General features: G+C 33.2%; 2 protein-coding genes across 2 annotated transcripts in view; both read left to right on the plus strand.

The window, feature by feature from the left end:
* LOC122525598 (neurotrimin-like) overlaps positions 1-3,335 on the plus strand; it is a gene marked incomplete in the record, with an annotated part of 207,429 nt that extends 204,094 nt beyond the window's left edge. Inside the window, 1 exon segment of the mRNA XM_043648515.1 lies at positions 2,711-3,335. Coding sequence (XP_043504450.1) covers positions 2,711-2,832 — 122 coding nt within the window.
* A 78-nt stretch (positions 3,336-3,413) lies between these two features.
* LOC122525596 (lachesin-like) lies at positions 3,414-14,445 on the plus strand. Its single transcript, XM_043648511.1, has 6 exons — positions 3,414-3,674; positions 7,793-7,930; positions 8,205-8,354; positions 9,730-9,801; positions 10,424-10,492; positions 13,937-14,445. The coding sequence occupies exons 1-6, from the start codon at positions 3,485-3,487 to the stop codon at positions 14,086-14,088; spliced, it is 771 nt and encodes a 256-aa protein (XP_043504446.1). The 5' UTR covers positions 3,414-3,484; the 3' UTR covers positions 14,089-14,445.
* Positions 14,446-15,181: the final 736 nt, after the last annotated feature.

Genomic DNA, 15,181 nt, shown 5'->3' on the forward strand with positions numbered 1-15,181 from the left:
TTGGTTCATCCTCGCAAGCTTTTTTAACCGTCCGATGCAGAATAAGCAGAAAATGTTCCTATTATTTTAATACTAATTTCTATTGACATGATATGTAGGTATCCTACCATATAAAGACCATTTTTCGTTGAACGAGCACCAATAGGTAAACTATCAAATAATTCAACACAACTAATACAAGAATCCGTTTTATTCTCTATTTCGCCATTGTCTCACTGTGTTACACGATCCGTAATATCGCTACAACGTGTGCAGACATATATTTATTTCGCAGCGATGCCCGCTTCGTCCAGCGAATCCGTGCAAACACCTCGAACATCGATCCGTTAGGAAATATTTGCCATTATCGTGTAAATTACGAACGTTACTAGTCGCGAAAGCTTCTGAAACAAAGGGGAACACGCTTGGAAACGGTTGCCGAAGCAAGAAAAATAATAATACGATGAAAATTATTATCGGAGAATTCGTGGGGGGGGGAGATGAGGGGGGTAGTAAAATATTACGATCCTTAAAATTTTTTCCCCATATCATATTGTACAAAGTAATATGATAGAACTGTCACGTAGAATGCGTTGATAATGTGCTTACATTTTATGTATGGTGTTTTTTTTTTCTTTATTTAATCGTTTGTTTCAGTAAACGTCATCAATGGGGAATTTTTACATATCGTCAAGATAAGTCGACTACACATGGGAAATATCTGTGCATAGCATCGAACGGTGTACCACCATCGGTCATATTCACCAGTATCGTGTAAATTACGAACGTTACTAGTCGCGAAAGCTTCTGAAACAAAGGGGAACACGCTCGGAAACGGTTACCGAAGCAAGAAATAATAATACGATGAAAATTATTATCGGAGAATTCGTGGGGGGAGGGAAGATTAGGTGTGGGGGTAGCAACATAGTAAAAATACGAACCTTGAAATTTTTTCCCCATATCATATTGTACAAAGTAATATGATAGAACTTTTACGTAGAATGCGTTGATAATGTGCTTACATTTTATGTACGGTGGTTTCTGTTTTTTTGTTTATTTAATCGTTTGTTTCAGTAAACGTCATCAATGGGAATTTTACATATCGTCAAGATAAGTCGACTACACATGGGAAAATATCTGTGCATAGCATCGAACGGTGTACCACCATCGGTCATATTTACCATTATCGTGTAAATTACGAACGTTACTAGTCGCGAAAGCTTCTGAACAAAGGGGAACACGCTCGGAAACGGTTGCCGAAGCAAGAAAATAATACGATGAAATTATTATCGGAGAATTCGTGGAGGGGGGAGATGAGGGGGTAGTAAAAATATATTACGATCCTTGAAATTTTTTCCCCATATCATATTGTAAAAGTAATATGATAGAACTTTTACGTAGAATGCGTTGATAATGTGCTTACATTTTATGTATGGTGTTTTTCTGTTTTTTTTTTTTTTATTCGTATGTTCCAGTAAACGTCATCGATGGAGAATTTTTACATATCGTCAAGATAAGTTGACTACACATGGGAAAATATCTGTGCATAGCATCGAACGGTCTACCACCATCGGTCATATTTACCATTATCGTGTAAATTACGAACGTTACTAGTCGCGAAAGCTTCTGAAACAAAGGGGAACACGCAGGGAAACGGTTGCCGAAGCAAGAAAATAATAATACGGATGAAAATTATTATCGAAGAAGTCGTGGGGGGGAGGGGAGATGAGTGGTGGGGGTAGCAACATAGTAAAAATATATTTGAAATTTTTTCCCATATCATATTGTAAAAAGTAATGATAGAACTTTCATGTTGAATGCGTTGATAATGTGCTTACATTTTAGTACGGTGTTTTTCTGTTTTTTTTTTCTATTTATTCGTTTGTTCCAGTAAACGTCATCGATGGAGAATTTTTACATATCGTCAAGATAAGTCGACTACACATGGGAAAATATCTGTGCATAGCATCAAACGGTCTACCACCATCGGTCATATTTGCCATTATCGTGTAAATTACGAACGTTACTAGTCGCGAAAGCTTCTGAAACAAAGGGGAACACGCTGGGAAACGGTTGCCGAAGCAAGAAAATAATATACGATGAAAATTATTATCGAAGAATTCGTGGGGGGGGAGGGGAGATTAGGGGTGGGGGTAGCATAGTAAAAGTAAAATATATTACGAACCTTAAAATTTTTTCCCCATATCATATTGTAAAAAGTAATATGATAGAACTTTCACGTAGAATGCGTTGATAATGTGCTTACATTTATGTACGGTGTTTTCTGTTTTTTTTTTTTATTTATTCGTTTTTCCAGTAAACGTCATCGATGGAGAATTTTACATATCGTCAAGATAAGTTGACTACACATGGGAAAATATCTGTGCATAGCATCGAACGGTCTACCACCATCGGTCATATTTACCATATCGTGTAAATTACGAACGTTACTAGTCGCGAAAGCTCGCTGAAACAAAGGGGAACACGCAGGGAAACGGTTGCCGAAGCAAGAAAATAAAATACGATGAAAATTATTATCGAAGAATTCGTGGGGGGGAGGGGAGATGAGGGGTGGGGTAGCAACATAGTAAAAATATATTTGAAATTTTTTCCCATATCATATTGTAAAAAGTAATATGATAGAACTTTCATGTTGAATGCGTTGATAATGTGCTTACATTTTATGTACGGTGTTTTCTGTTTTTTTTTTTTATTTATTCGTTTGTTCCAGTAAACGTCATCGATGGAGAATTTTTACATATCGTCAAGATAAGTCGACTACACATGGGAAAATATCTGTGCATAGCATCAAACGGTCTACCACCATCGGTCATATTTGCCATTATCGTGTAAATTACGAACGTTACTAGTCGCGAAAGCTTCTGAAACAAAGGGGAACACGCTGGGAAACGGTTGCCGAAGCAAGAAAATATAATACGATGAAAATTATTATCGAAGAATTCGTGGGGGGGAGGGGAGATTAGGGGTGGGGGTAGCAACATAGTAAAAATATATTACGAACCTTAAAATTTTTTCCCCATATCATATTGTAAAAAGTAATATGATAGAACTTTCACGTAGAATGCGTTGATAATGTGCTTACATTTTATGTATGGTGTTTTTCTGTTTTTTTTTTTTATTTATTCGTTTGTTCCAGTAAACGTCATCGATGGAGAATTTTTACATATCGTCAAGATAAGTCGACTACACATGGGAAAATATCTGTGCATAGCATCGAACGGTGTACCACCATCGGTCATATTTACCATTATCGTGTAAATTACGAACGTTACTAGTCGCGAAAGCTTCTGAAACAAAGGGGAACACGCTGGGAAACGGTTACCGAAGCAAGAAAATAATAATACGACGAAAATTATTATCGGAGAATTCGTGGGGGGAAGATGAGGGGGGGGTAGTAAAAATATATTACGAACCTTGAAATTTTTTCCCCATATCATATTGTAAAAAGTAATATGATAGAACTTTCACGTAGAATGCGTTGATAATGTGCTCACATTTTATGTACGGTGTTTTCTGTTTTTTTTTTATTTATTCGTTTGTTCCAGTAAACGTCATCGATGGAGAATTTTTACATATCGTCAAGATAAGTCGACTACACATGGGAAAATATCTGTGCATAGCATCGAACGGTGTACCACCATCGGTCAGCAAAAGCGTCACGCTCAACGTTCACTGTAAGCTTCTATTATATTAATAATTGATGTTGTTTTATTTTTTTACATTTTGAATATTTTTTAACGTCCATCGATCACTTAGTTACGTCGTTCGTTTAAAAAAAAGGAGAAAAAAAAGAGAAGAGAAGAGATGGAAAACAAACTAAAAAGCAAAATGCCATTAAATAAAAGTGCAGTGCTCAAACTGCGCTCGCGTAACAGATTGATACGTGAAATGTTTATTTGAAAAAAAAAAAAAAAACACATTTTTGTGTAATAGAATTTTTCTACAAGTTTCCCCATTCGATTCGTCTCTTTTCATTTTTAATTGACAGCTATTTTATTTATTACAATGTTAAAACTTTCGTATTATTGAAATAACAAAACCTACGTCAGTTTTTTATCCAATATTTCAACTATTAAAATCGATATTAAATTTGATCAAACAAATAATGTTTGAAATACGATTCGTATTATCCCAGTAAGATAGAAGAAAACTAATCAAACAATTTCTTTTTACCATCGATATCATTTTACAAAACCTCCACCAACCAGAGAGAAAGAAAGAGAGAGAGAGAGCCAACTTTTTTGAATGCAAATATGAGTATGGTAGGAAAAAAAAAAAATTAGAAGATATTAAAAAGCGAATGTTTAACGAGCCGATCACCTATCATAAAACGGAAATGTATAACGTTTAATCAATAAATAAAGTGAAAAATCGAGAAAATGTTGGCTAGAAGCAAATGAGAGAACCCGATTTTTACGCTCTGGTTACAATTACTCGTATTTCTGTGTATTGACACTCCCACGCGATCTCCTAGTACATATTACGGAGAATAATAATAATAATAATAATAATAATAATAATAATAATAATAATAATGTTTAGTGAAGCGTTTGCTCGTTAGTTTTTTACCCATTAAGAGAATCTGACCATAATTTGAGATATAACATTGTTAATATTACATGACTTATTAAAAGTGCATCATTATACTTAAATATTATATTATTCTTCTAAATATATTTTCAACTGAATGAAACATTTACATATATACTACTCTACGCGTGGAGAACGATGCTTTGCATTTATTATAAATGTAAAGCAAGAAGATAAAGAATGGATTTGAATATCACCAACGTAATTGCTTTTTCACAGTAACGGTAAATAATTATTATAAATAATTATTATTCCAAGAGTTTGAATCCAAGAGTCCAAATCAAAACACAAAATCATAGAAATTAGTAATCTGACAATAATAATAATAATAAAATGAGATTGAATGAAAATGATGAAGAGATGATGATGAAGAAATTCTAAAGAATTGGATTGGATTGAATATCACCAACGTAATTGTTTTTTCACAGTAACGGTAAATAATTATTATAAAATATAATTATTAGATGAGTTTCCAAATCATAAACACAAAATCATAGAAATTAGTAATCTGACAATAACAATAGAATAGAAAAGAGAATGATGAAAATGATGATAAAGATGAAGATGATGACGATGAATTCTAAAGAATTGATAAAGAATGAATTTGAATATCACCAACGTAATTGCTTTTTCACAGTAACAGTAAATAATTAGTATAAATTATTATTATTCCAAGAGTTTCCAAATTATAAACACAAAATCATAGAAATTAGTAATCTGACAATAATAATAATAATAAAATGAGAATGATGAAAATGATGATGATGAGAAGATGATGAAGATGAATTCTAAAGAATTGATAAAGAATGGATTTGAATATCACCAACGTAATTGCTTTTTCACAGTAACGGTAAATAATTATTATAAATTATAATTATTCCAAGAGTTTCCAAATCATAAACACAAAATCATAGAAATTAGTAATCTGACAATAATAATAAAAAAATGAGAATGATGATGATGATGATGATAACGAGAAGATGATGAAGATGAATTCTGAAGAATTGATAAAGAATGGATTTGAATATCACCAACGTAATTGCTTTTTCACAGTAACGGTAAATAATTATTATAAATTATAATTATTCCAAGAGTTGCCAAATCATAAACAACAAATCATAGAAATTAGTTATCTGACCATAATAATAATAAAAAAATGAAGATGATGAAGATGATGAAGATGAATTCTGAAGATAGATAAAATCATTTATCTGAGTTCGTAAGAAAGATACGAGCGAAAGGATTGAACACATAATTCTAAAAATGTTGTGGAATGAAAGAGTGCTTGTCCATCGTCGGAGACAGCTCGGTCCAGCAGGATGCATTAGGTTGGCTTTCAACGTCTCATTTAGCCACCGATTTACGAGCGGCCACTTGACCCAGATATGCTCGATATACGTCCGTTCGTCCCAATGCAGCCGTTTCAAGTCAACCCTCCCGTGTCACTCCTCTCCCTCCCATGGCTCATTTCACCTCACCTCACACCACCTAACCTCACCTCACCTCGTCCCTTGATAAACCACCATACGCGCTCGCGCGCACTTAAATTACGCACGACGATTTAAGTCCCCACCTTCCCCTCCCCCTTTCCACCCCTTTCAACCCCTAACCATCACATTCTCATTTTTATTTTTTTCTCTCACTTTTATGTTTTCTTTCTTTCTTTCCTTTTTTTTGCATCTTCATCGACCTGCGAACTTTACGAAGAAGCCGAACATAAAAACAAAAGCGTGTGGGAAAAAAAGGGTCTGAACGCGAGGATGTTTACGAGGGCAAAAGTAATATAAGTTTAGCGACTCCTTCAGAAGCGCAATCGACTGGCGTAAGTAAATCCGAACGAGACGTTTCAAGGACGTCCTATTCAAGTATGTAGATACACATAATACCTACGTCGATGCAGATCTAGTTCGATAGATCGATAGATCGATGATCTATCTATCTGAAAGCGTATACACGTTGGTAGTAGGAAAGGAAATGCGAGAAAGTGTAGAACGGTGGAAAATTTTCTATTCGACGATAAGTTTGAAAAATATGCAAGCAAAGTGGGGGAGTGAGAAAGATCGAAGTAAGGAAAACACACGATAGAAAGAAAGAGAGAGAGAGAGAGAGATACAAAGGGAAGAAGGTTCAAAAAGGGAAAGAGAGAAGGGTTTATAAGAGGAATCTTTCGGCGCTTCGTCCAAAGGGTGCTTTCGTTCGCAGTAAACTGTGATTTACGTTGGTTCGTAAAAGGCGGCTGCCGTGACACGAAATTACCGATTCAGAGTGTTTATATCGATCGAAAGTGAAGCCGTGTTGCATTCCACTACCGTCCTGGATACAACGGTAAAAATCGGTAAACTTAAGAACGGTGTTTTGGCTTCAAAGATAGAGAAAGAGGGAGAGAGAGAGAGAGAGAGATAGTGGAAGGGTCTTAACTTGGAAGTGTAAGGGAACACGTACAACGTACTATGCAGTTCAAATTCTAACAACTGCACAAAGGAAAGGAGGATTTTAGTAGATCGTAAAGGATTTCCTCGAAAATCTATCAAACGCGACACGATAAATAATGATAATAACAAAGATGACTTCATTGATGCGTAATATTACGAACGAGACGTAATAATATGGTCGATACGAATTATTATACTCATTATTTGTTAATATTAATACTTTTAATAGTAATAAAAGTATCGAATCAAGTTAAATGTTTGAAAAGACATATTTAGAAAATGATCATTTTTTAATTGAAAATATATATCAATGAATATTTAAATATTTAATAAAAATTCTATTAATATTGTTTTCGTATAAAATTGTTTAGAAAATTCTTTTATTTCGTATTAGAAAACAATTGATATAATTTTATTGGATTGTCAGAAAATTTCCTGTCGATTTATAAATAAATAAATATATATATATAATTTGTATTTATTATCTAAAAAAATAATATATAAATTAAATATAAATTAATAAAAAATAGTAATTTATATTATAAGAGCATATATAAATAATATATAAAATATATATTGATTAATAAATAAATCGTCAAGAATTTTTTCGAGCAATTAAATAACATTAAAAATATTCTTAGAAATAATATGAACATTGCACGTACAATTAATCACAGTTCGTTACTGAAATCGTTAAAATTCTTCTAATACATTAGTCAGCAAAATCTTAAGATGAAAATTCGATAGATTCTTTTTTTTTATCTTTCCAGTTCCACCGATGCTATCTATTCCAAATCAATTGGAAGCTGCCTATATCGGACAAGAGGTTACTCTCGAGTGTCACATCGAAGCTTTTCCAACAGCCATTAATTATTGGACTACGGAGAACGGCGATATGATTGTCTCAGGTAATTCTCGATTTTATTGCCCTTGCATTTATCTTTTACGATAGCACTTCGAAGCTTGCACTTTCATTTTATCCTTTTATCGATAGATTTCAACGCGCTAGACTTAACAGACAGAAAAAGAAAAAAATATGAACGTTCGTAGCGACATTCACACACACACACATCCACACACACACATTTTTAACGATTTTCAAGTTTTCCAAAGGTCGACTATAAACCCTTTACACGACCTATGTAATTAGAGTTAACGAGCGTGCAAATTATGGCGTTTCAGGTGACAAGTACATGACGGTGATTGCTGATAACGAGTACACCAAGCACATGGTACTGAAGATACGAAATGTTACCTCGAAGGACTTCGGTTCGTACAAATGTGTCGCGCAAAATTCATTGGGTGCAACGGACGGTGTTATCAAGTTGGACGGTGAGTCGATACGATGATACATTTCGTTCGATTTTATTTTCCGTTTAAGAAAAATAGAACAAAAATAATGAGAGAAAAAAAAGAACAGAAATGATACGATAGGATAAATTGAATAAAAAAAAACCCGAATGAAAAGAAGAGAGAGAGAGAGAGAGAGAAATATCACCCTCCTTCCTCCCCCCACACCCTCCGACCGGTGTAACTTTCGTTTAATTTCGATACGTCGATATTTTCGAAGATCGTGAAACACGATAAGAGACAGATTGAGTCCAGTCGAGTCTAAAGGACGTAATAGCTTAAACATTACCTCGTAATTACGGACAATTATTTGGCGACATTATGAAGACTCCGTCCTAATGGTAAAATAATTGATTTCCAATAGTCCTCTGCATAAGACATTGACGGTTCCGAGCATTGAATGTCGATCGATGAGCGAGGTCAAGCATCCTTTCCAACGTTCCAGCTAGTAATTGCCGTTGAAATTTCCGAAGGATATATTTATCCGTACGGAACATACTCTTTTTTTTTTCTCTTTTTATGCAAGCTGTTTAAACGAATAAATTGGCTGGAATTAAAAGTTGCTCGAGGAAGAGGAGGGGGGGGGGAAAGAGTAGGAAGAAGTGGTGCTGCTGTTGGAAAATATCCTTTCGTAATAATATTATATTGAAAAACAATTTCACGGGCTTTATTCGTTATAATATACGAATCGTATATTGTACGCTGGGTCGTAGTATTATTAAAGTTTATTTGAACATTCGTTTGTTCGTTCTTTTTTTTGTTTTTTTAGTTAATTGTAAAATAAGTTTGGTATTTGTTGTGATATTCAATCTCGAATGTATATTCATAGATATCGATTTTTAGCTCGACGAGGTTTTTTTTTATTTTTTCAATTCTTTCCCCCTCCCCCCTCTCTCTCTCTGTCGCTCTCTTTCTTCCAATATCATCCGTTTTTTATTAAATTCACTTAACGAGCAAGCGTACGTCGAACGACGTACACGTACGAGCCGCGAGTTATAGTTAGAAACGATTTTAAAGCCGTACGACAAATGTTTGCATCGCCATTTTCACGAAACGAAGGTGAAGACACCACCACACACCGGAGAGTGTTTTCCAAAGTAGCTCGACGCAAGAAGTCGCGTAAGATCCTTTAATTCGTTCTTCAAACAATCCCGAAAGTATATATACGTTTTACGATGGCCAAAAAGAAAGAAAGAAAAAAAAAAAGAAAATACAAATTATTCTCCTTTAAATCTTGATTTCTTTGATCTTTCGAATTACAAATCAAATAAATCCTTCAAACTAAACTATCATAAGTTTAAGACCTATGTTCAAAAATCAAAAATTCCAACCGATTTTGTTTATGTTTTATTTACAGAAATCCCGGCACCGTCTACCACCTCAACAACGCAATCTCCGTATTACGTAACATCGTTAATGAAGAAAAACGGTAATTAGCGCTTTGTTTCAACGTCGAAACTTTATTTTCTACTTATGCCATTTTCACCGTCTTGAACGATTTCTCTCGAGTAACGTGAGAAGTATAAGCTCGAGATTAATTAAACGACGGTAGGTTGGGGGTGCCTCTGTATTCTCTCCTTTCTCACCCTCTCCCTCTCTCTCCCTCTCACTCCCTCTCTCAACATTGCTCCTTTTTTTTTCTTCCTTTCCTTCCTTCCTTTTTTCTCTCTCTTCTCCTTACTTCCTCGAGATGATCTTAATTACACTTGGATTCGCGCGCGATCAAAGTTCGTATTTTGTTTATCCCTTTTCTCTTCGAATAAGAGCATTTTCCTGCTTTACCGTATATGCAAAGTTACCTTACTTCGTTACAATGATCTTAATTATTCGCGTAATTACGTGAAACTGTAGCCTGCTGCCAGAGGCTACAAGTCCAAGTTTTTCCTCCTCTTTTCTTTTCTCCATTCCATTTCCCCTTCCCCCTTACCCTCTTTCTTTCTTATCTTTTCTCTATTTAGAGTAGTTTATCCTCTTTATTTTTGTGTCGAGTATCTTCCCATACCAATGTGCACAGCATATCGATAAAACGTCGTTCGTATATTGTTCTCTAGGTAGAAACGGTAACAAGAAATTACGTCAACGTCCCAACGATTACGAGGTCGAGGAATGGAGAAATTCAGGTCAGTAAACGTCTATTTCTAACTACGCTTGGTAAATTCCCAAATGAATTCCCATGACGATACGTTTCTCTGCTTTCGCTAATATAAGTCGATTGGGTATTTAGTGTAATTAAAATTTCAACCCAAGGATACGTAATATAAGGAGAGAAATGTTATTTTCATCGTTAAAAATGGATTCCTGTCCCAACCCCACCGCCCACCTTCCTACCTTTGACATATTTTTATTTATTTGTTATTTCATTTATACGTTTTCTTTCAAACGAATTCAATCCGCGCGTCAAATATTTCGAAAGATGGAACAAAATGAAGACAATGTTCGAATGTGTTTTTTTTCTTTCTTTTTCATAAAACAAATTGTCCGACCACGTTAAACGAGGTGTCAATCATACGTGTCGTTCGATATTTATAAAAAAAAAAAAAAATGGAAAAAAACTTAATGAAAATTCGTAAATCGATCGGATTAATCTCGGGTCAAGTTTAGTTAATTCGAAAATAATAATTATAACGTTGGATATTATTTAGATACTTTGATTATAAAACGCGTTAATCCGTGTCGTAGGATGAAACAAGAATAGGATGATTAAAAAAGGAGAAAAAGAAAGAAAGAAAGAAAGGAAAGTTTCGAGGAGACCGATACAAAAGACGAGGTCAGCTGTTGACGACGAATGCTCGCTCGTAGGAACCACCACCATTGAAAGAGTGAAAAACTTGCGATTTCGTGGAAAGATTTTGCTTCGACCGCCGGCAAAAGTCACTTTTCTCTTCTTCTTCGCGACGTTTACTTTCAATTAATGAAAAACGAGCTTCGTTGACCTCCGGCCATCGCTTCGCCTCGAGGGGCAAACCACGATAGAACTTTTGCGGGTTAGGGGTTAAATCGAACAAGTGTAGAAAGAAAGAGTAAGATGAAAGGAGAACGGAATTCTCGTTATTTTCTTTCACCTTCTTCTTCTCTACCTTTGCTTTTCTTTTCAAACCACCGTGCCCCCCACCCCACCCCCTCCGCCCCCACCAGTTCTGTTTCCCTCTTTCGAACCTTTCACTAAATCGATTGACTTTCCTACAACGTCACTGAACTTCACGCAATAAATCGAATGTCGCGATTTTCCCTTGAAGAAAAAACTAACCTTTTTTTTTTAAACTGTCCCCCCCCCCCTACGACGTGTTAATCGAATTTTCCAATTATTATTTATCTCTAAATATAAATATATATATATTTTTTTTAATATTATTTTAACTTTAATATATATTTTTTAACAATTAATATTACAATTAATTTAATATTATATTTTAATAATTAATATATAGATTTTATTTATTAAATATATATATATATGTATATTGTTTTTCTTATCTTTTTTTTTATATTTAATAAATATTAAAGATTGTCTTTATTTTTTTTAATTGTTTATGAATCAATAAAGTAGATTCGACTACGTACGTTAGATATTAAATTTCAATTAATGATAAAATTATAATAATTTCGGTATAATTTCAAACGTTATTAATATTTTACACTTAGGGATCAAATAATGATATAATTGTATTTAAAATTGCTTTGAAATTTAACGTTAATGATATTTGAAATAATATATATATTTATATTGTTTTCTTATTTTTTTTTTTATATTTAATAAATAAGAAAGATTGTCTCTATTTTTTTAATTGTTTATAAATCAATAAAGTTGATTCGACTACGTACGATTGATATTAAATTCCAATTAATGATAAAATTATAATAATTTCGGTATAATTTCAAACGTGATTAATATTTTACACTTAGGGATCAAATAGATATAATTGTATTTAAAATTGCTTTGAAATTTAAACGTTAATGATATTTGAAATAATATAGATATATTTTATTGTTTTTCTTATTTTTTTTTTGTATATTTAATAAATATTAAAGATTGTCTCTATTTTTTTTTATGTTTATAAATCAATAAGTTGATTCGACTACGTACGATTGATATTAAATTTCAATTAATGATAAAATTATAATAATTTCGGTATAATTTCAAACGTGATTAATATTTTACACTTAGGGATCAAATAATGATATAATTGTATTTAAAATTGCTTTGAAATTTAACGTTAATGATATTTGAAATAATATATATATAGATCATGTATTAATCAATGATCGAGTACAGCAAAGATTGGGGAATTTCCAATATACGACGATCTAATATTCGAAATCTTCTACTATTCGTACGTTGAACTATCTAATCATCTGCTATCAAAATAAATAACTGAAACGTAATAGATCATTTTTACAATATTATTATCCTCTTTATTGTTCTAGTATGAAATTGAAATAAATCATAACGCATTTAAAATTCGCATATAATAGCGTTGAAAAAACGTATGTAAAACTAACTGTTAAAATGAAAGAAGAAATATTTCATAAATTAAAAAAAATCATGAAAATAAAAGCAGAAATATTTCATAAATTAAAAAAAATCATGAAAATAAAAGCAGAAATATTTCAATACTTTTATCATAGAAAAATTTCTCCATTCGAACAGTCATATGTTTCCCTTTTAATTCAAATATTGAAGTTTTAATTGTACAGGATGTTTAAAAATATGCGAGAATAGCAAAAAAAGAACAAAAAAAAATTTTAAAAATAATATGCCCGATACGAGACTTTGTTTCTAAATTATAATCGTTGTTTTATTATACGTGTTCTAACATAATTTTCATAGAAACTATTCGAAGTGCACGAATTCAACTTTTTATCATAGATCTTCTCACTTATTCAAATACACCAGGTGTTGTTTGAATTTTCCAAAATCTTACACGAGATAAGAGAAGTTTACTTTATAAATATAATAGTTGAACTATAACTATAGTCACTATAAAGTTATATAAATTATATTACTGAAAAACAACAATAATTTTCATTTTAAAACAACAATATCACACATTGAGTATATTAATTATATGAGTGGTATATAAAATGTAGTATATATATGTGGGATGCGAGCACCTCCAAGCCAAATTTAAATAGGCGTTCGTGAGGAGATTGAACGGTGGGCCCTAGATAGCTCAATTGGTTAAAGAGCAGTCGCCCGAAATGCGGAAGATGAAGATCCGGGTTCGAGTCCCCCCCGGTCCAGTCAGTCCAACGACCCAATTTTTTCACGAATCCTACATATATATATATACTAAATATAGTATAGTTAATATAAGTAAATATAGTATACTTAAGTATATAAAATATTTAGTGTATTTAGTATATATTTAGTATATAAAATATATAATTTATTATAGTAAAATCACTCTTAAAATAACAAATGAAAATTTGGGGACACCCTGTGTATAGATAGATGTTAAACTTCCATTATTTTTCATGGAATAAATCGACGATAAAAATAAAAAAATAAAACAAAAAAAAAAGAAAGAAAAAAAAGAGGGATGTGTTGGTGTATTTGTTTGCAGATTACGAGAACGAATACGAGCCACCATCGATGCCACCAGGAGATTTACCTTTGGATGCGTTAAATCTGGGCGCTGCACGTGAGCCCCGCATACTACTTCATCTTCTACTGCCGAGCGTTTTGCCATTGCTCTTAACAGCCATCAGAAGATGATTCTCGCATCACGGGAACGGGGCTTCCAGTTGTAGTGTTTATTGGACGGAACATCCGGCGTGCGTCCGTTTCCGGCCGCGCGACGGATCTCGAACGCGACGATGTCGGCCACGCTTGAAATTATTTTCGTACTAAAGCTAGACTTAAATAAAACAAAATAAAACAAAACAAAACAAAATAAAACAAAACAAAATAAAACAAAAGGGAAAGGACAACAAAATTAACGAAGAAAGGGAGCGCGTGTATTTGCGTGTGTATGCGTGTGTAGGTAGTATGAGTGAGAGTTGGTGCGTGCGCGAACGAGAAGAAAGAAAGAAAGAAATGGTAGAAGGATAAGATGCAATCGTGTGAGAAAAATTAAATTAACAAAAAAAAAACAGAATAAAGATATATTATAAATATATATATATAAAATATATTAATATATATATCTATATATATATATATTGATATATTGTGTATGAGTGTCGCAGTAAAAGACGGGGGCACGTGCGAGCCCTTTTCTGTGTTAGAGAACGAAAGGGAAGACTGGAAAAATAATGTTGCTTGTAAGTACCGACAAATAGTAATCTAGCCAATTTATTCATCCCTTTTCTTATACTATCAATACATGTATATATATACACATACGTACATACATACATACATACATACATACACTTTTGTTTTATCACCAAAGATACGTTACATAACTTCTTATGTAATCGTAAATCTGGAAATACGAACTGTTTATCGATTTTCTACTAAAAATTCGTTCGAAAAATCTCGATCGATGTTGTTGAAAATCATGAATCGTATGCAGAGTTACGATTCCCGTTACTTTTTTTGTTTATTTCTTTTTATTTTGTTATCGTTATAGTTATAGTTGTAGTTGTGTAACAACCAATGGCTTACGTTTACGAGTTCGACTGGATGTAACCATTTTCTTTCAACCTTTTCCATTCCCATCCTACATCCCCGCCCCCTCAACCTCTCTTCTTCTTCTTCTTCTTACATTTTCGTCGAAGTAACTTTCCGCGAGGTTTTCTCGAAAAGAAAATACTTGCTCGCGAAGGGATCGTTTAGTATACCGCGGCACGTTCCTTATGGCATT

This window comes from Polistes fuscatus, unplaced genomic scaffold (genome assembly GCF_010416935.1).
Source record: "Polistes fuscatus isolate 324 unplaced genomic scaffold, CU_Pfus_HIC Scaffold9, whole genome shotgun sequence".
In the NCBI taxonomy this organism is placed as follows: Eukaryota; Metazoa; Arthropoda; class Insecta; order Hymenoptera; family Vespidae; genus Polistes; species Polistes fuscatus.